Genomic DNA, 14,162 nt, shown 5'->3' with positions numbered 1-14,162 from the left:
GCTTTTTAAGAAACCAACGTGGCTCAGTTCAAAATTTTGTCTTAAACAAAACTCATCATCTCGTCTGCGATATGAGTTCATCACGGTTTTTTGCTGACATATCATCTGTTCTGGAATGAAATTAATGCCTCTGTAGTAAATAAAATAAAATAATGTCTGGCTTCTAGCATCTGTTATTTAAGGAATGTATAAAAATAAGACATCTTCTGCTCAGTCTAAAAACCCAACTATGACAGAAATCTGTTTGTGTGGTACACCTCACCTTTTTAGGGGTTGGCTTTTTGTCTTTCACCTTGACATCGGCAAATGTTCAAAAACCTGCCCTAACAGCTAAAACTCTGCTGCTTTACAATACCTAAAACAATACTAGGATAGATCTGAAAATATAAAGTGTATTATCCCCCAAAGAAAGGTCTAAAAGAATGTTTAAATATGAACTTTATAGTAAACAGGATCTGATGCACCAACTCTTTCTTCAAGAACTCAGCAAACTGGCCACACCGAGTGTGAACCGTGGGTTTACTTCTTGTCATGCTTCCCTTTTAGAGCTGAACCACGTGCACCCCCCTCCAGAATACTGTGTCTCTATGGGATGCACTTGGATGGAGGAGTAAGGTAAATAGCTGCCAAGGAGGACAGTAACAGAACACTGCTGTAATAACACGCAGACACTCATAAATGTGCTGTGCTGTTTTATGTACAGGAAAAACAAAGAGGTCCATCCACGTTCTCTACCAACGCTCCACCTCACACCATCGTCTCTTTTCTCTTCCCTAAAGAACACAGAGCCTTCTTGTCCTTTTTGGTTTTATGTGTCGTGGGTGAGGATGACGTCGATGACACGGACGTCGTGGACGATGGCGGGGAGCGAGGCGAAGGGGACGCAGTGGTGGGGCTGTTGCACAGTGAGGCGGGGGCCGACTGAGAGCCTGGCTGCGGGTAGTTCTCGTCTGCTTCCTCCATGTGGATGATGGCAGAAACGGAGGAAGGGCGGCGCTTGGAACGGACGCTGCCTGTAGGCGGGCTGGGGCTGGAGGGCTCGCTCAGAGGCTGGTGGACGGCAATGGCACTACGGAGGCAGTTGAGCCACTGCTGCTTGTGGAAGACGTCGTTGACCTGCAGAGTGTGTGACTGTGCCTGGCTCGGGTCTTGGGAACGTACCCGGAAAATGTTCTTGGCTGCAGAGAAAGCAGAGAGCGTCATTAGGAACGGGGGCAAAGTGCTGCTCAGGCTACTAGCGGACACTTTCTGGGACGAGCCTTACTTTTGTCTGCATTGCTGAAGGCTCCTCTGAAAAAGCCGCCCATTCTGACATCGCCATCTTGCAGGTCCTCCAGCACCAGATCCTGCACTGCGATTGGCTGCCGGTACACCTGGAAGCACTGGCGCTCGTTCCTGGTGACGGGGCGGGTCAGGATCAGCAGGTCGGTGAACAGGAACACGTGCAGCTTCTGAAAGAATTTCCAGGAAAAACAGAAACTTTCAAACCAGAGCATCATCTGAGCACATAGCCCGCCTCATGTGGGACGGCAGCCTCGTGTTAACATGCAAAGAGAAGCACCGAAGGACGACTTGGAAGTGTGCGCTGTGCTCACCGTGCCGCTCTTGTTGCGCAGCTCCCCGTGACACAGAAGACTCTTGCACCGTTCGATGCGAGCGTCCCTCTGCCTGTCGTCCAGATACTCCAGCTTGTCGATGTAGTACTGGCACTCGGACTCCCCTTTCTTCTTGTTGATGTCAGACAAAACTCCCTGGATGACAGTGATCTGAACACACAAGCAGCCTAATTATTACATGGGAGAGGCACTATGATGGATCAGTGTGTTGAACCAGTTTGTCTCCTGGACTTACAGCTTCCTGCAGGCTGGCAGCATCGGGGTGTTCTGCTGGAGTGTGTCTCAGGATTTCCTTGAGCAGTAGGGGGTACTTGACCAGGCGGGATCTGGGAATGTCCAGGAAGCTCCACAGGTCCAGTTTCCGACTAAAAGGTGACTCGAGGCACCGCTGCAGGAAGTCCTGCACACGTGGGTCTTGCTTCTTCTGGTCCAGCAGCGCCTTGGCTGCCAGCTGGTTACTGCAGTAGTCTTTGTAGGCATTGAGCCTGGGCAGCTGCAAAGGAAGGAGGGACTCTTTATCTAACTGCTAATTCAAAATACGGTTTTACTAGCGTAAAAGCTTTTGATGGCTCAAAAAGTCAAAGACACTTACCCAGCTAATAACAATTTGCCCAATCTGGCCCACGGTCCTGTCTGGCCCCGTGGCTTTGGAGAGCTGCGCCAGAAGGTCCTCGTGCAGTGGGATGTAGGCATCCAAGTTGCCGAAAATGTGAGTAAGCTCCTCCTCTGACATGATGGACAGCTTCAGCATCGGGTCGTGGTACGCCTGTGGATGGAGCAAAGTGATCAGTAATATCTGGGCAGAGCTTTGGGAGCGGCTACTAAAAATATCTTGGTCAACAGTTTTAGGGGTACAAAAAAAAAAAAAGACAGAGGAACAATCCCTGTCTTTTTATAGCTCCTGGCTGCGCTGCATTCAAAGCCTGCCAGACTGATTTAATCTGTTTGCTTTATATGTACTCCCGCTGCCTCAGAGCTTTTAAAATGACAAACCTTGCATGCAAGCTGCAGGTCCTCAATCAGATGCTGTTCTCCACGAAACAGCTCAAATATGGCCTGAGGAATGGGAGAAGGCACAGACAGATGTTTTTTTAGTAAACATGTAAATCAGGTTGTCATTACATCGTAGCCTAAACCATAGTGAGCTTAGCCAAGATGGCTGAATGGCTTCTAGTCCAATTTAAACCATTTGACACAAAGACATGTGAACTAGTCTAGCAAGCATGTAGAATTCATCCCTGCCTGGACTCCTGGACTCACCTCTTGCCGCTTGATCTCTTTGGTGGAGAAAGTTCCTTTCTGGTGGATGTCTAATGTCTCGGACCATAAGGTGCTGTTCCTCCTTTTAGGTGGTGTGGGGGCCGCTGCCTTGCTGCAAGGCTTCTGGGGCATGCCTGGCAACTTGCCATCGCCCCAGAAAGAGGCCTTCAGAAAGAAAGAACACCACATGTCAGACATGTTGAAAGGGATGTCCCTGTCCCCCCAATGCGCTGTGTTTCCATTGGATGCCGTGAGCGCTTACCTTGATGGTTTGGGCGAAGCGCCGGAAGACCCCATTCTTTACCGGAGAAATGAGGTTGGCTAGCGACGTCACCCTGCCGAGAGAACGGACGTGCTTGTTGCTGGGTTCCTGCAGAAGGAGGCAAAAACAGAAGGGGAGGTTAGTCGTGCAGTTATTCTATCATAACACTATGACTTCATTTCCAGCAGCTCTGGTCAAACATTTACAGAGTAAAGTTTCAGCCATCTCACCTCTAACTCCTTGTTGGCCTGGTTCTGGCAGTCTGTCACTTGCAGAGTCCGTTTGATAGGCACCAAGCTACCCACTTCATCGTAAGCCACCATATCTTTCAGTAGAAACACAGTATCCTTTTAATCCTCACGAGTTGGCTTCAAGTAATCCACACCAGAGAGAAAAAAGGTGGCAGAAAATCAAGAGTTATAAGCACGTAAAAAGACGGAACAGATACACCTTCCCCCTGTTTGGCTTTTTCTGGCATGGGGCTCCCTCATCACTCTGCCTCACACTGACAAACCATTTGTTACATTCTTCTACATTTAGTTCAGATTTCTGATTTTACTTTTAAATCCAAAGTTAACTGAATAGTAGAAAATATGTCCAAGAGAGACACGATCTGTGCAGCAGGGCTCATTAATTACACTGTTCTGCACATACATTAGCTGAATAACTGATGGATACTCTGAGGCATTGTTTCTTTTTACCAAATTCATCAGGATAAGGGCCAGAGGCAGGAAACAGGTTGATTTTTTCATCTTGTCCCATCAGTCTTGAGCTCCTTACCTTCAGTCGTCTACAGGACAGAGGCTCTTATCATGTGAAGACAGTTTGGTGAAGGGCTGAAAGACTAAAACAGTAACTTACTATGATAAAGATTTATGATTCTACTGCACAGAGAGAGAATGACAGTAAAAAGATAAAACATTGGTATCCATGTTATTTTAAATATCAACCATTGCTCCTAACTGACAGAAACCATGACAACCAACACAGTTCTCAGTGCTAATGGAAACATTAACCCTTTAAGACTTACCATAGAACCAAGTCTGCCAGAGCTTATATTCTATTTTTACATGCTGTGGAGCCATTTTTGGGAGCATTTCAAGTTGCTATACATCAAAACAACCATTATAGCCCAGATTTTAATAATATGTCTGCATTAAGTGAATAATAATTACATAAATTGCAAAAAAGTGCAATAAACTCCCAAAAATTTGAAAATCGTTTTTGCTTTTTTAACTTATATTTCTAGTTAGAGAAATTTAAGAGGCTTATCCCTCAAAACTGTAAATACAAAAAAGTTGCACAAAATAGTTTCCCACCACAGGAAATTTATTTTGAGTGTCTTCATAGTTTTATTTTTGAAATACACCAATTTTTATATACTGCAGGAAAAACGAAAATAAATACTATACTGAAAGTTTGCAAAAAAGCAGCATATGCATCAAAATAAACTATTTCCAGCAGTGCAGTATGAGTCCTAAGCATCCCAGAAACGACACCGAAAGTCATAAAGTCAAAGATAACTTTTAAAAACACCAGTATAAGCTCATGAGGCCCTGATGGTAAAAAAAAAACAAAAACTACATTTCCGCGAAAATGACATCACTTCTTTTATTTTATCTATTTTATTTTCAAAAACAGCAACTTTTGTGGAGCTCACCTTCCACTACTTCATTGCACTGAGGAGAGACTGTAGCATTCGACTGTGGATCCTCTGAGTCTCCTTAATGTCTTCCAGGAGGGTTAGAACACGTACAAACATGCTGGTATTGGTATTGGTGGCTTGTACAAGTTGTCTTGGAACTGGTTGTAATAATGCATTTTCCTTGTTAGTCAGCCACTTATCCAGACTACTGGAAACATTTGGTCTTGTCCTCTTTCCATTGGTTTTAACATTCCCCCAGTCTGTCCCACAGAACTCTCTCCAGTATGACCTTTTACGTGCTGCATAGTTTTCCTAACCACTGTTTAGGATTTCTTGTACTGCTGTACCTGCTGTAAATGAAGGGTTCCTTCAACTCATTTAAAACATTTATCTCTACTTTGTTTACTGCTTGTTTGCAGCTTTCATTACTCAGAACTGGATAATGGTCACTTCCTTTCTGATGTGTCCACAGCACACAGAGCCTCCTTCATTCATACCCTCTAATTCTTGATCGCCACTCGTCACACATTCACATTGTGAAAGATTTCATACAGTGGCATTGGCTGTTTACATTGTAAGCCACAGACAAATATTTAAATAAATAAATAAATAAATATTTGTTTCTATCTTGTAATACACACTCAAAACACTGCTTTGCTGCTGCAGACCTTTCTGTGTCTATGATTGCTCTTGGTGCTAATTAGCTCTCCCTTGTACGTGAACTTGGTCATGGTTTGACTGGGAAACACTGGGTTGGCTAATGGAGCCGATAACCAGCTTCATGTGGTTAGGATTAGGCGGGAGATAAGATGAATGAATCCAGGTATTGTAAAGATAACCTGGATTTGCTGAACTTGGTTCATTGTACAAGTGTCCCAGGTGTTCCTCAGGAACAGGAGGGTGATGAGACAACTGAAAAACACTGAGGGAAAAAGACACATTACACACCCCAGGGGGAGAGATACTAAAACATAGCAGCAGAACGCATACTGCAACACAAAATGTTATTGTGTGTGGTGACTTGAATTCCCAGATTAGTCTTAGAGGAGGGAACTGCTGAACAGTGGCGGATTTGTAGATTAAAGTGCATGGAGGGAGGGAAGCAGAAAGACTTGGGCGAGTAATATTTGCAGGTATATGTTTACAGGAGGTTGTGAATTATGCAATGATTAAAGTTACAGCAGTAGAAGCAGAGTGGAACGTAAGGCTTTTAAGGAATTATTAACTTATAATTTATAGTCTCCCATAGAAGCTAAAAATAAGCAAACCGTGGTTTGAAAGACTATTTAAGAAGTTCTTCATTTTTAAACATTTATGATTTCTGTAATAATGTTGGTGTCACGGTCCAGGACTGGTCAGGCTTTTTCTCTCCTATCTCTTCTGCTCTCAAGTGGAGTTGGGCAGTTCATACCTTTGACTCCGTCCACTGACAGGTTCCCGCTCTACAACATGCCTCTTCATCACCAGTTTATTGCCCTCCTGTATGCAAGCACCAGCTCGAGCTCTCACTCATTGTCAGATCGTTTTTGTAATGCATGTGTTATTGAGGTTCTCTGATGCTTATTGATAACCCCAGTCAATCTCTCTCAGCTTCTCAGCAACTCTCCAACTGAGCTCACAACCAAACCCCAGCTGATCTGTTCCCATGGAAAGCAGAATTGTGTTTTCACTTATCGAAAATTCACCTGCCTTTCATACATCTTGGGAAAACTCTCGCCTGTCACCCACTGCCCCATGAAATCTGGTACAGAAAGAAACTCAATCAGAGTTAAGATCATAACACACATTTCTTCACTGCAACAATGACATCCACCAAAATGTGCTTCTCCTCTTTGGCAGAAGAAGATTCCTGCTCAGTGAGCTGATTCTTCCCACTGCAGATACCTCTTCATTAACCAGTTTTTCTACACAATAAACCTTTAAGGCAGTGCAGGCTGTGTTCTGGACCCTCCTTTAGAGTCCACCAAAAAAGACTGACCTGATTGATTGATTGATTGGTAATTTATTTCAACATGTGAACAATATACAAGTATATTTAGAAAAGAAATGAGAGAAAAAAAATATACTATACAAATTACATACAAAAAACATTCTGATTAATTTACATGTTGAAAGGGAGTGGGAAGAAGTATACACTTATTTAATCCCACCCCTGTCCCATAAATTATCAGTGAATATTTAGTCAGCTTCCTTACTGATATAATTTGTAATAAAAATAGTGAACAGATTTCTGATATACTATATACTATAATATCACATCATGAGTTTTTTGTTTATTTGTTTTTTAAATAGAGACATTCACTTAATTTAAATATTTTCCTTTCCTGTATAGTTCGAGAAGATCATATTTTTATAACTCTTTTTGAACAGTTTTATGTTTGGACATTGCTTTAATTCCATATTCAGTTTGTTCCATAGTTTCACTCCTTGAACAGAAACACAAAAGCCTTTTCTTGTAGTACGTACCTTCATTGTTTTGAAGTTACAAAAACCCCTTAAATTATAACTTCCTTCTTTCAAAAAAAACATACTCTGAATATTACCTGGCAGTTCTTTATTTTTTGCTTTGAATAGAATTTGTGCTGTTTGGAATTTCACTATATCGTCAATTTTCAATATTTCAGACTGCAAAAATAGTGAGTTTGTATGTTCCCTATAACCTGCATTGTGGATGATTCGAATTGCTTTCTTTTGAAGAGTAAAAAGTGAATGTAATGTGGTTTTATAGTTATTGCCCCAGACCTCTGCACAATAGCTTAAGTATGGTGAAACCAGTGAACAGTAGAGAATATGAAGTGATGTTCTGTCGAATACCTGTTTTGCCTTGTTTAGTACTGCAATGCTTCGTGATACTTTGGAATGAATATATCTTACGTGAGCTCTCCAGTTAAGTTTTTCATCTATTATTACCCCCAGAAATTTATTTTCACTGACTCTTTCAATATCAACACCATTTATTTGAATCTTTGCATTTGTATTTAAACTACTATTTCCAAATAACATAAGTTTAGATTTATTCAAATTTAATGATAATTTGTTTTTATCAAGCCAGAACTTCACTTTACTTATTTCATTAGTCATATCCTCCAATAAATTCTGCAGATCATCACCAGAGCAAAAAATGTTTGTATCGTCAGCAAAGAGAACCATTTTTAATACTTTGGACACTTTACAGATGTCGTTAATGTACAAGTTGAAGAATTTTGGACCCAAAACTGACCCTTGGGGTACACCACAAGCAATGTCCATACATAAGGAGCAACCACCATTTATTTTCACAAACTGCTTTCTGTCACTTAAATAACTCCGGACCCAATCTAAAACTACCCCTCTGACACCATAACGTTCCAGTTTTCTTATTAATATATCATGATCTATAGTGTCAAATGCCTTTGTCAAGTCTATGAATAACCCAGCCACATATTGCTTTTTGTCTATGGAATTTGTGATGTATTCTATTGAATCTAATAGTGCCGATGATGTTGATCTGCTTGATCTGAATCCGTACTGACTCTCAGTGAGTAGTTTATGTTTATCTATAAATTTTTCCAGTCTGTTTTTAAACAGTTTTTCAAGAACTTTTGAGAATTGAGGTAGTAAAGAGACAGGCCTGTAGTTTGTGAAATGGTGTTTGTTTCCAGATTTGTATAGAGGTATAACTTTTGCTATTTTCATTCTGTCTGGAAATCGACCAGTTTGAAATGATAAATTACAGATGTATGTAAATGGTTTTATAATAGCCTCAATGACTCTTTTAACCACTATCATATCAATATCATTACAATCCAAAGATTTGTGATTTTTACATTTTTTGACAATTTCAAGAACTTCATTTTCATCAACGGCTGTGAGAAACATAGAATATGGATTTCTGTCAATCAGTGTATCGGGTTTTTCCTGTGCTTTCCCAGGATGAGTGATTGTTCTTGCTAAATTTGGTCCAGCAGTTACAAAGAATTCATTGAGACTATTTGCCACAACATCCATATTGTATTCTTCATGGTCATTACAAATGAAATACTTGGGATAGTTCTTTTGTCCAGTCCCACATTTTATAACACTGTTCAGGATTTCCCATAATCTTTTATTATTATTTCTATTTATATCTAATTGCTTCTTATAGTATTCCTTTTTACTAAATCTAAGTATATTAGTTAACCTATTTTTATATCTTTTGTATCTGATTTCAGCATCTTTAGTTCTCGTTCTTAAGAACTCTCTGTATAGAGCATTTTTCTTTATACATGCATTTTGCAGACCTTTTGTTATCCATGGACAGTCCATATATTTCTGTTTCCTACTATATTGCTTTATTGGACAGTTGGTATTGTACAGTAATGTAAATATTCTAAGGAATTTATTATAAGCACTATTAACGTCCTGTTCCTGATATACTTCACCCCAGTTTTCCTTCAATAAATCTTTTTTAAATGCATTCATTCTTTCTTCTGTTCTTACTCGTCTGTACTCTTTTATACTGTCCATTTTATTGATCTTGTAATTCCTATCATAGATTGTAAAAATTGGAAGATGGTCACTTATGTCGTTAATCAGGAGTCCACTTACAGTCTTATTTTCAATGTCATTTGCAAAAATGTTGTCTATGAGAGTTGCACAATGTGATGTAATCCTGGTAGGTCTAGTAATTTTAGGGAATAGATTCATACAGTGCATTGTGTTTATAAATTCCTCAGTGGTTTTATGTTTATTTGGGTTTAGCAAATCAATATTGAAGTCTCCACAAATGAAAACTTTTTTGCGAGCTATTTCAATAAATGTTTCTTCTATCCAGTCTTTAAATGTCTCAATACTACTACCTGGAGCTCTGTATATACAGCTAATGATTACATTTTTACTTTTTTCTTTACAAATTTCAACTGTAATACATTCTAGTACATTATCAATCACCATCGTCATCTTTTCCACCACATTAAATTTCAAGGATTTGTCCACATACAAGGCCACTCCTCCTCCTCCTTTGTTTCGCCTAGTTATAAATGTGAATTCATAATCCTCCAGTTCAAAGTCTGTTCCTTTTTCCATATTGATCCAAGTTTCTGATATTATGGTAAATTGATAATGACATACTGCTTATGAGCAGCATACAGTGACTTTTTTACATTCAAAGATTTTAAAAAGAGTGGATATGTTAAAGAAAATTCCAAATGCCTTGTTTTCAGTTTAGAGGAAGGGTAGGTTTATTGCTAAGAACAATATTGGGATAATTAACTGCCAAATTTTGAGTCACTTAGTAATGGATTTAGTGAATAAGTCTTTTCAGTTTCAGAGGCTTAGCAAACTGTATTAACAAGGGATTCCACATTCATTATTACAGAGAGAAAAACAAAATCATTCTTATACGTCCTTGGTGACAGAGGCGAAAAAACAAGTTCCCTTTTAACAGAAAGAAACCTCCAGCAGCACCAGGCTCAGCGAGGGCAGGCATCTGCTGTGACTAGTTAAGGGAAAGTAAAGAGAGAAAGGACTGTCAGAATATAAAGTAATATCTTATTTAGTAAATTTAGTATGAACATTTTGGCAGAACTGCTTTTTATTTTTGGGCAGAAACTTTCCAAAAAATCTCGGCATTTCTTCTGGAGAGAAAACACTTGCATTTAAGTTTTGATGAGAGCAAACCTGACCTGGCTTCTAGCTAAAATATGATCAATTGAAATATTTTTTGAGCTGGATTAAGGTGCACATGTGCTTACACAAATACAAAATACATTACTAAAGTAAGATATTTTCTATCATTTGAATTTCTGATTTTTATGTAATCTACTATCCAACCCTGTGAATTACTATCTCCAATTCCATATTTGAAACAATTATGCAATTGCTATTATTGAATAAATATTTTACCAGTGATTTCTGGTTTTCCCCAAAGAAACAGAGAGAGACCCATGTAGACTCACAGAACAGCTTTGTTTGTGATTTCAATTTACCATCCAGAATCCCAGTTTGATAAGACGTTCGTCTGTTGATAGTGTCAATAGTTGGCTTTGTTTGTCTTTTGTCTTATATGTCTTTAGTTTAGCTTTACTTCCTGTCACTAACACAATCAGTTATGCCTGCTTGATCTGTTTCCTTCAAAAGAGGGGAAATATCCCAGAGAAGCGAATGAACAAAGGAGCAAAGAAGCAAACAGCTAAATTTATATAACAATGGAAGTCAAAAGTAGGTGGCCATGGTGGGTAGGGCTTTGATAGTGGCACAGACAGTGGAGGTAGGCAGCAGTTTTCCACTCCAGTGGCAGTGGCAGCCTACAGAAGCTGGGCGACATCAGCAGAAAAAGAAGACTAGTCAGTTGGCTCTATGGCGCCACCTGTTGTCATCTTCTCTCTGCTCTGATTCCCAAATGTGGTCAAACATTAATATATAGTTTTTTTATACACAAGTACTTGGAGAAACAAAGGTTTCTGGGGCAATGTGCTCATTTAAAGGCACACAGGGCTAAGGGCTCAGTTCATTCTGGTAAAAAAAAACAACAACTTTGATTCAAAACCAAAGCTTTTGTCTAATGATATTGGTCTGTTGAAGGCTCACACAAAAAATGCTTCCCAGTTAAGGCCTCAGTTGCACAGACCTAGAGACCAGTTGGCCTGGCAACCCATTGTTTCCATGGAAGATGCTGTCTTCTTGCCAAGTCATCCATGCACCGGTGGTGGAGCCTTGCTGCGGCAATACTGGACACCGGCCGTTAAGAATCCTCGTTTATAGAGCAACAAAGTCCACATTTTAGGAGGCGAGAGCAGAAGGGGGTGGCAGAGCAGGGCAGCCACGAACCAGAAGGTTGGTGGTTCGATCCCAGGCCAAATATCCTTGGGCAAGATACTAACCCCATGTTGCTCTCCGATGCATCCATCGGAGTATGAATGTTAGAAAGAGCACTTAAGCTTGGGTGAATGAATTAGATGTATAAAGCACTTTGAGTGCTCAGACAGAGTAGAAAAGCGCTATATAAGAACCAGTCCATTTACCAGAAGTATTAGAGAACTTCATACATTTTTAGAGAGACTGCTGCGTTTTTTTAACTTTCAGTTTTACCCTCTGTTAAAAGGTGTTTTGTAAAATCTGCAAACTGACAAGAACTGTTTGTTTGAACTGAGCAAGACCATCTTCCATGTATCGCTCTTGCTACAGCATGCCACACATCTATTCACTACTGTATGTGGAGAAATCTCCAAAAGCTTACCCATTTCTCACTACTCCTTTAACATTTTTTATTTACACGTTCTCTTACCAACGTAACTGCTTGCTGTGTTTCTGATGAATGAGTGTCTTAATCATTCCTGAATCATTTACAAGAATGTCGCAATTAATCTACTGTAAAAGTCAGTGATGTGTTGAAGACTTAATTTTCTCTGCTGGCAAAATACGTAGCAGAAAAAAAAACATTATGGGAAATAAATGGTTGCCCCAGTGTTAAACCCACATAAAACATGTCTGATTTTGAGCACTGAAAAATCAAAGGACGGGGTGATCTGTAAATGTAAATCTATATACAAATGAAGACACCACTTCATTAGGCTACTTTCACAAATATTAAGTCTTCGATGACTCATTGGATTTGAGACATCAGTCTGAGGGTCATAGCTCAGACAGCTCACTTGCATGCTGTGTGCTTTGGACGAGCAGTGAATATCCACGTAAAAAGAATCACAATGTTAATAATAATGGGAGAAGCACAAAACTCACAAGTGTGAAAGTGATAAAGGATGAATGGATCTTAGTGATGGATTTTAAGTGACCTCTAGCTATGACCGTACAATGACTGTAGCATATGTTTAAATGTTCCATATATTCCTCAAGACGGTCAAACAAATCTTGATAAAACGTATAAATATTGCCTGGGTGCCGACATCTATAAAATTCCACAGTGGTATATATTTGTGCAACTGACAGTTTGATTGAACACTTGAGAACTTAAGACTCATGTTTTGTGTTTAGTATTCAGTTTGAGGGGGATTTCAGTTGAACAACCCTTTTTCAGATGAAGTAAAGTAAGTAAGTAAAGTTTATTTATTAAGCGCTTTTGATAGACAGGTAGTCACAAAGCGCTGCATACAGATTAAAATAAACAGTACGATAAATAGCAAAATGCACAATATACACAACATAGAGTGTTATGGTTCAAAATATTGGGGATGGAGACAAGAGAAAAACCACAATAACAACACTGGTCCGGTCGGGTCGAGTCAAACGATGATTTTAATGATCACACACGTGGGAGATGGACACTGTATGCAGACAGCCTCAGATCTCAAAATGGTGGAGGATTACTCAAACTCTTATAGCCTCTGGTGCCCCCACCTTATCATAAAAGCCTAAACATTCACATGCTTTTCTCTCACACGGCGCCTAAGCTACGACCTTGGCTCCCCGTTTATCTGCTCCTGCTGAGTTGGGGCAGAAAACTCCAGCATGTTCCGTTCTCTTCTAATCAGACAAATAAGGCGATGACTTTCTGCAAACAATATTTCTTATAACATCATAAAACAATATCATTCATCCACAATAAATCAGCAGTCTAATGTAATGCAAATCAGTTTAACGAATGCAATAGTTATCAGCTTCTTCTAATTCAGGAAAATAATGCAAACTAAAACTACATAATAATTCACAATCTTTAGTTAGGGGTATAACATGTCATAAAATAATATTATAATCTAACAAGAGTTTAAATGTAGATTAAAAATATAAAAATGTAAAAAGCCAAACCAAACGTAGTTGTAGAGGTAGACTGTTCCACAGCCTTGGTGCCACAGACTGAAAGGCTCTGTCCCCTTTCGTCTTCAGACGTGTTCTGGGAGCAACCAACAAACTCTGAGTCTGTGAGCGGAGACGGCGAACAGTAGTGTATTTTGTGAGAAGCTTGGATAAATAATCTGGGGCTTGGCCATTTAGTGCTCTGTACGTTAAAACAAGAGTTTTAAAACAAATTCTAAAATCTATTGGGAGCCAATGTAAAGAATATAAAATGGGAGTGATGTGAGCTCGCTTGCTAGAGCGAGTTAGTAGTCTGGCTGCTGCGTTTTGTATAGCTTGGAGTCGAGAAAGAGATGATTTATCCAAGCTGGTAAACAGGGAATTACAATAATCTTAATGCGATGACACAAGTGCATGAACAATTTTTTCCACTTCAGCTAAGGAAACCATATGTCCCAGTTTAGAAATGTTCCTTAAATGAAAGAAACAGGAACGAGACAGAGATTTTACGTGTGAGTCAAGGCCCAGAGAAGAGTCAAATATTACTCCAAGATTTCAAATATTTGGCTTAGCAGAAGAACAGAAAGGGGCAAGAACCGGACTGATTTTAGAATATAGATCAGGAGGAGCGATGATCATGGTCTCTGTCTTGTTCATGTTTAAAACAAGG

The 14,162-nt window shown here is 39.7% G+C and overlaps 1 protein-coding gene across 2 annotated transcripts; it reads right to left on the bottom strand.

Annotated features, from left to right (window-relative positions):
• Nucleotides 1-679: 679 nt before the first annotated feature.
• On the bottom strand, nt 680-4,054 carry LOC113009724 (neuroepithelial cell-transforming gene 1 protein-like). 2 transcript variants are annotated; one of them, XM_026148202.1, is made up of 10 exons: nt 3,919-4,054; nt 3,369-3,506; nt 3,139-3,246; nt 2,877-3,041; nt 2,610-2,672; nt 2,209-2,382; nt 1,852-2,109; nt 1,596-1,766; nt 1,265-1,451; nt 680-1,178 (listed from the first exon to the last, which is right to left on the bottom strand). In XM_026148202.1, the coding sequence occupies exons 2-10, from the start codon at nt 3,459-3,461 to the stop codon at nt 748-750; spliced, it is 1,650 nt and encodes a 549-aa protein (XP_026003987.1). In that variant the 5' UTR covers nt 3,462-3,506; nt 3,919-4,054; the 3' UTR covers nt 680-747. The 2 variants fall into 2 exon arrangements, with proteins under 2 accessions (XP_026003987.1, XP_026003988.1); XM_026148203.1 differs by lacking the exon at nt 3,919-4,054 and adding an exon at nt 3,840-3,909.
• Nucleotides 4,055-14,162: the final 10,108 nt, after the last annotated feature.

This window comes from Astatotilapia calliptera, chromosome 17, assembly GCF_900246225.1.
Source record: "Astatotilapia calliptera chromosome 17, fAstCal1.2, whole genome shotgun sequence".
NCBI lineage: Eukaryota > Metazoa > Chordata > Actinopteri > Cichliformes > Cichlidae > Astatotilapia > Astatotilapia calliptera.
This window is presented reverse-complemented; position numbering and strand designations above follow the sequence as displayed.

What these genes read in the sequence shown, in the direction of transcription:
- LOC113009724 (XM_026148202.1), bottom strand. Translation starts at nt 3,461, where the DNA reads ATGGTGGCTTACGATGAAGTGGGTAGCTTGGTGCCTATCAAACGGACT. An exon ending in AAGAGATCAAGCGGCAAGAG is followed by an intron (nt 2,673 to 2,876) that starts GTGAGTCCAGGA and finishes CCCATTCCTCAG; the next exon opens with GCCATATTTGAGCTGTTTCG. An exon ending in GGCAAATTGTTATTAGCTGG is followed by an intron (nt 2,110 to 2,208) that starts GTAAGTGTCTTT and finishes CTTCCTTTGCAG; the next exon opens with CTGCCCAGGCTCAATGCCTA.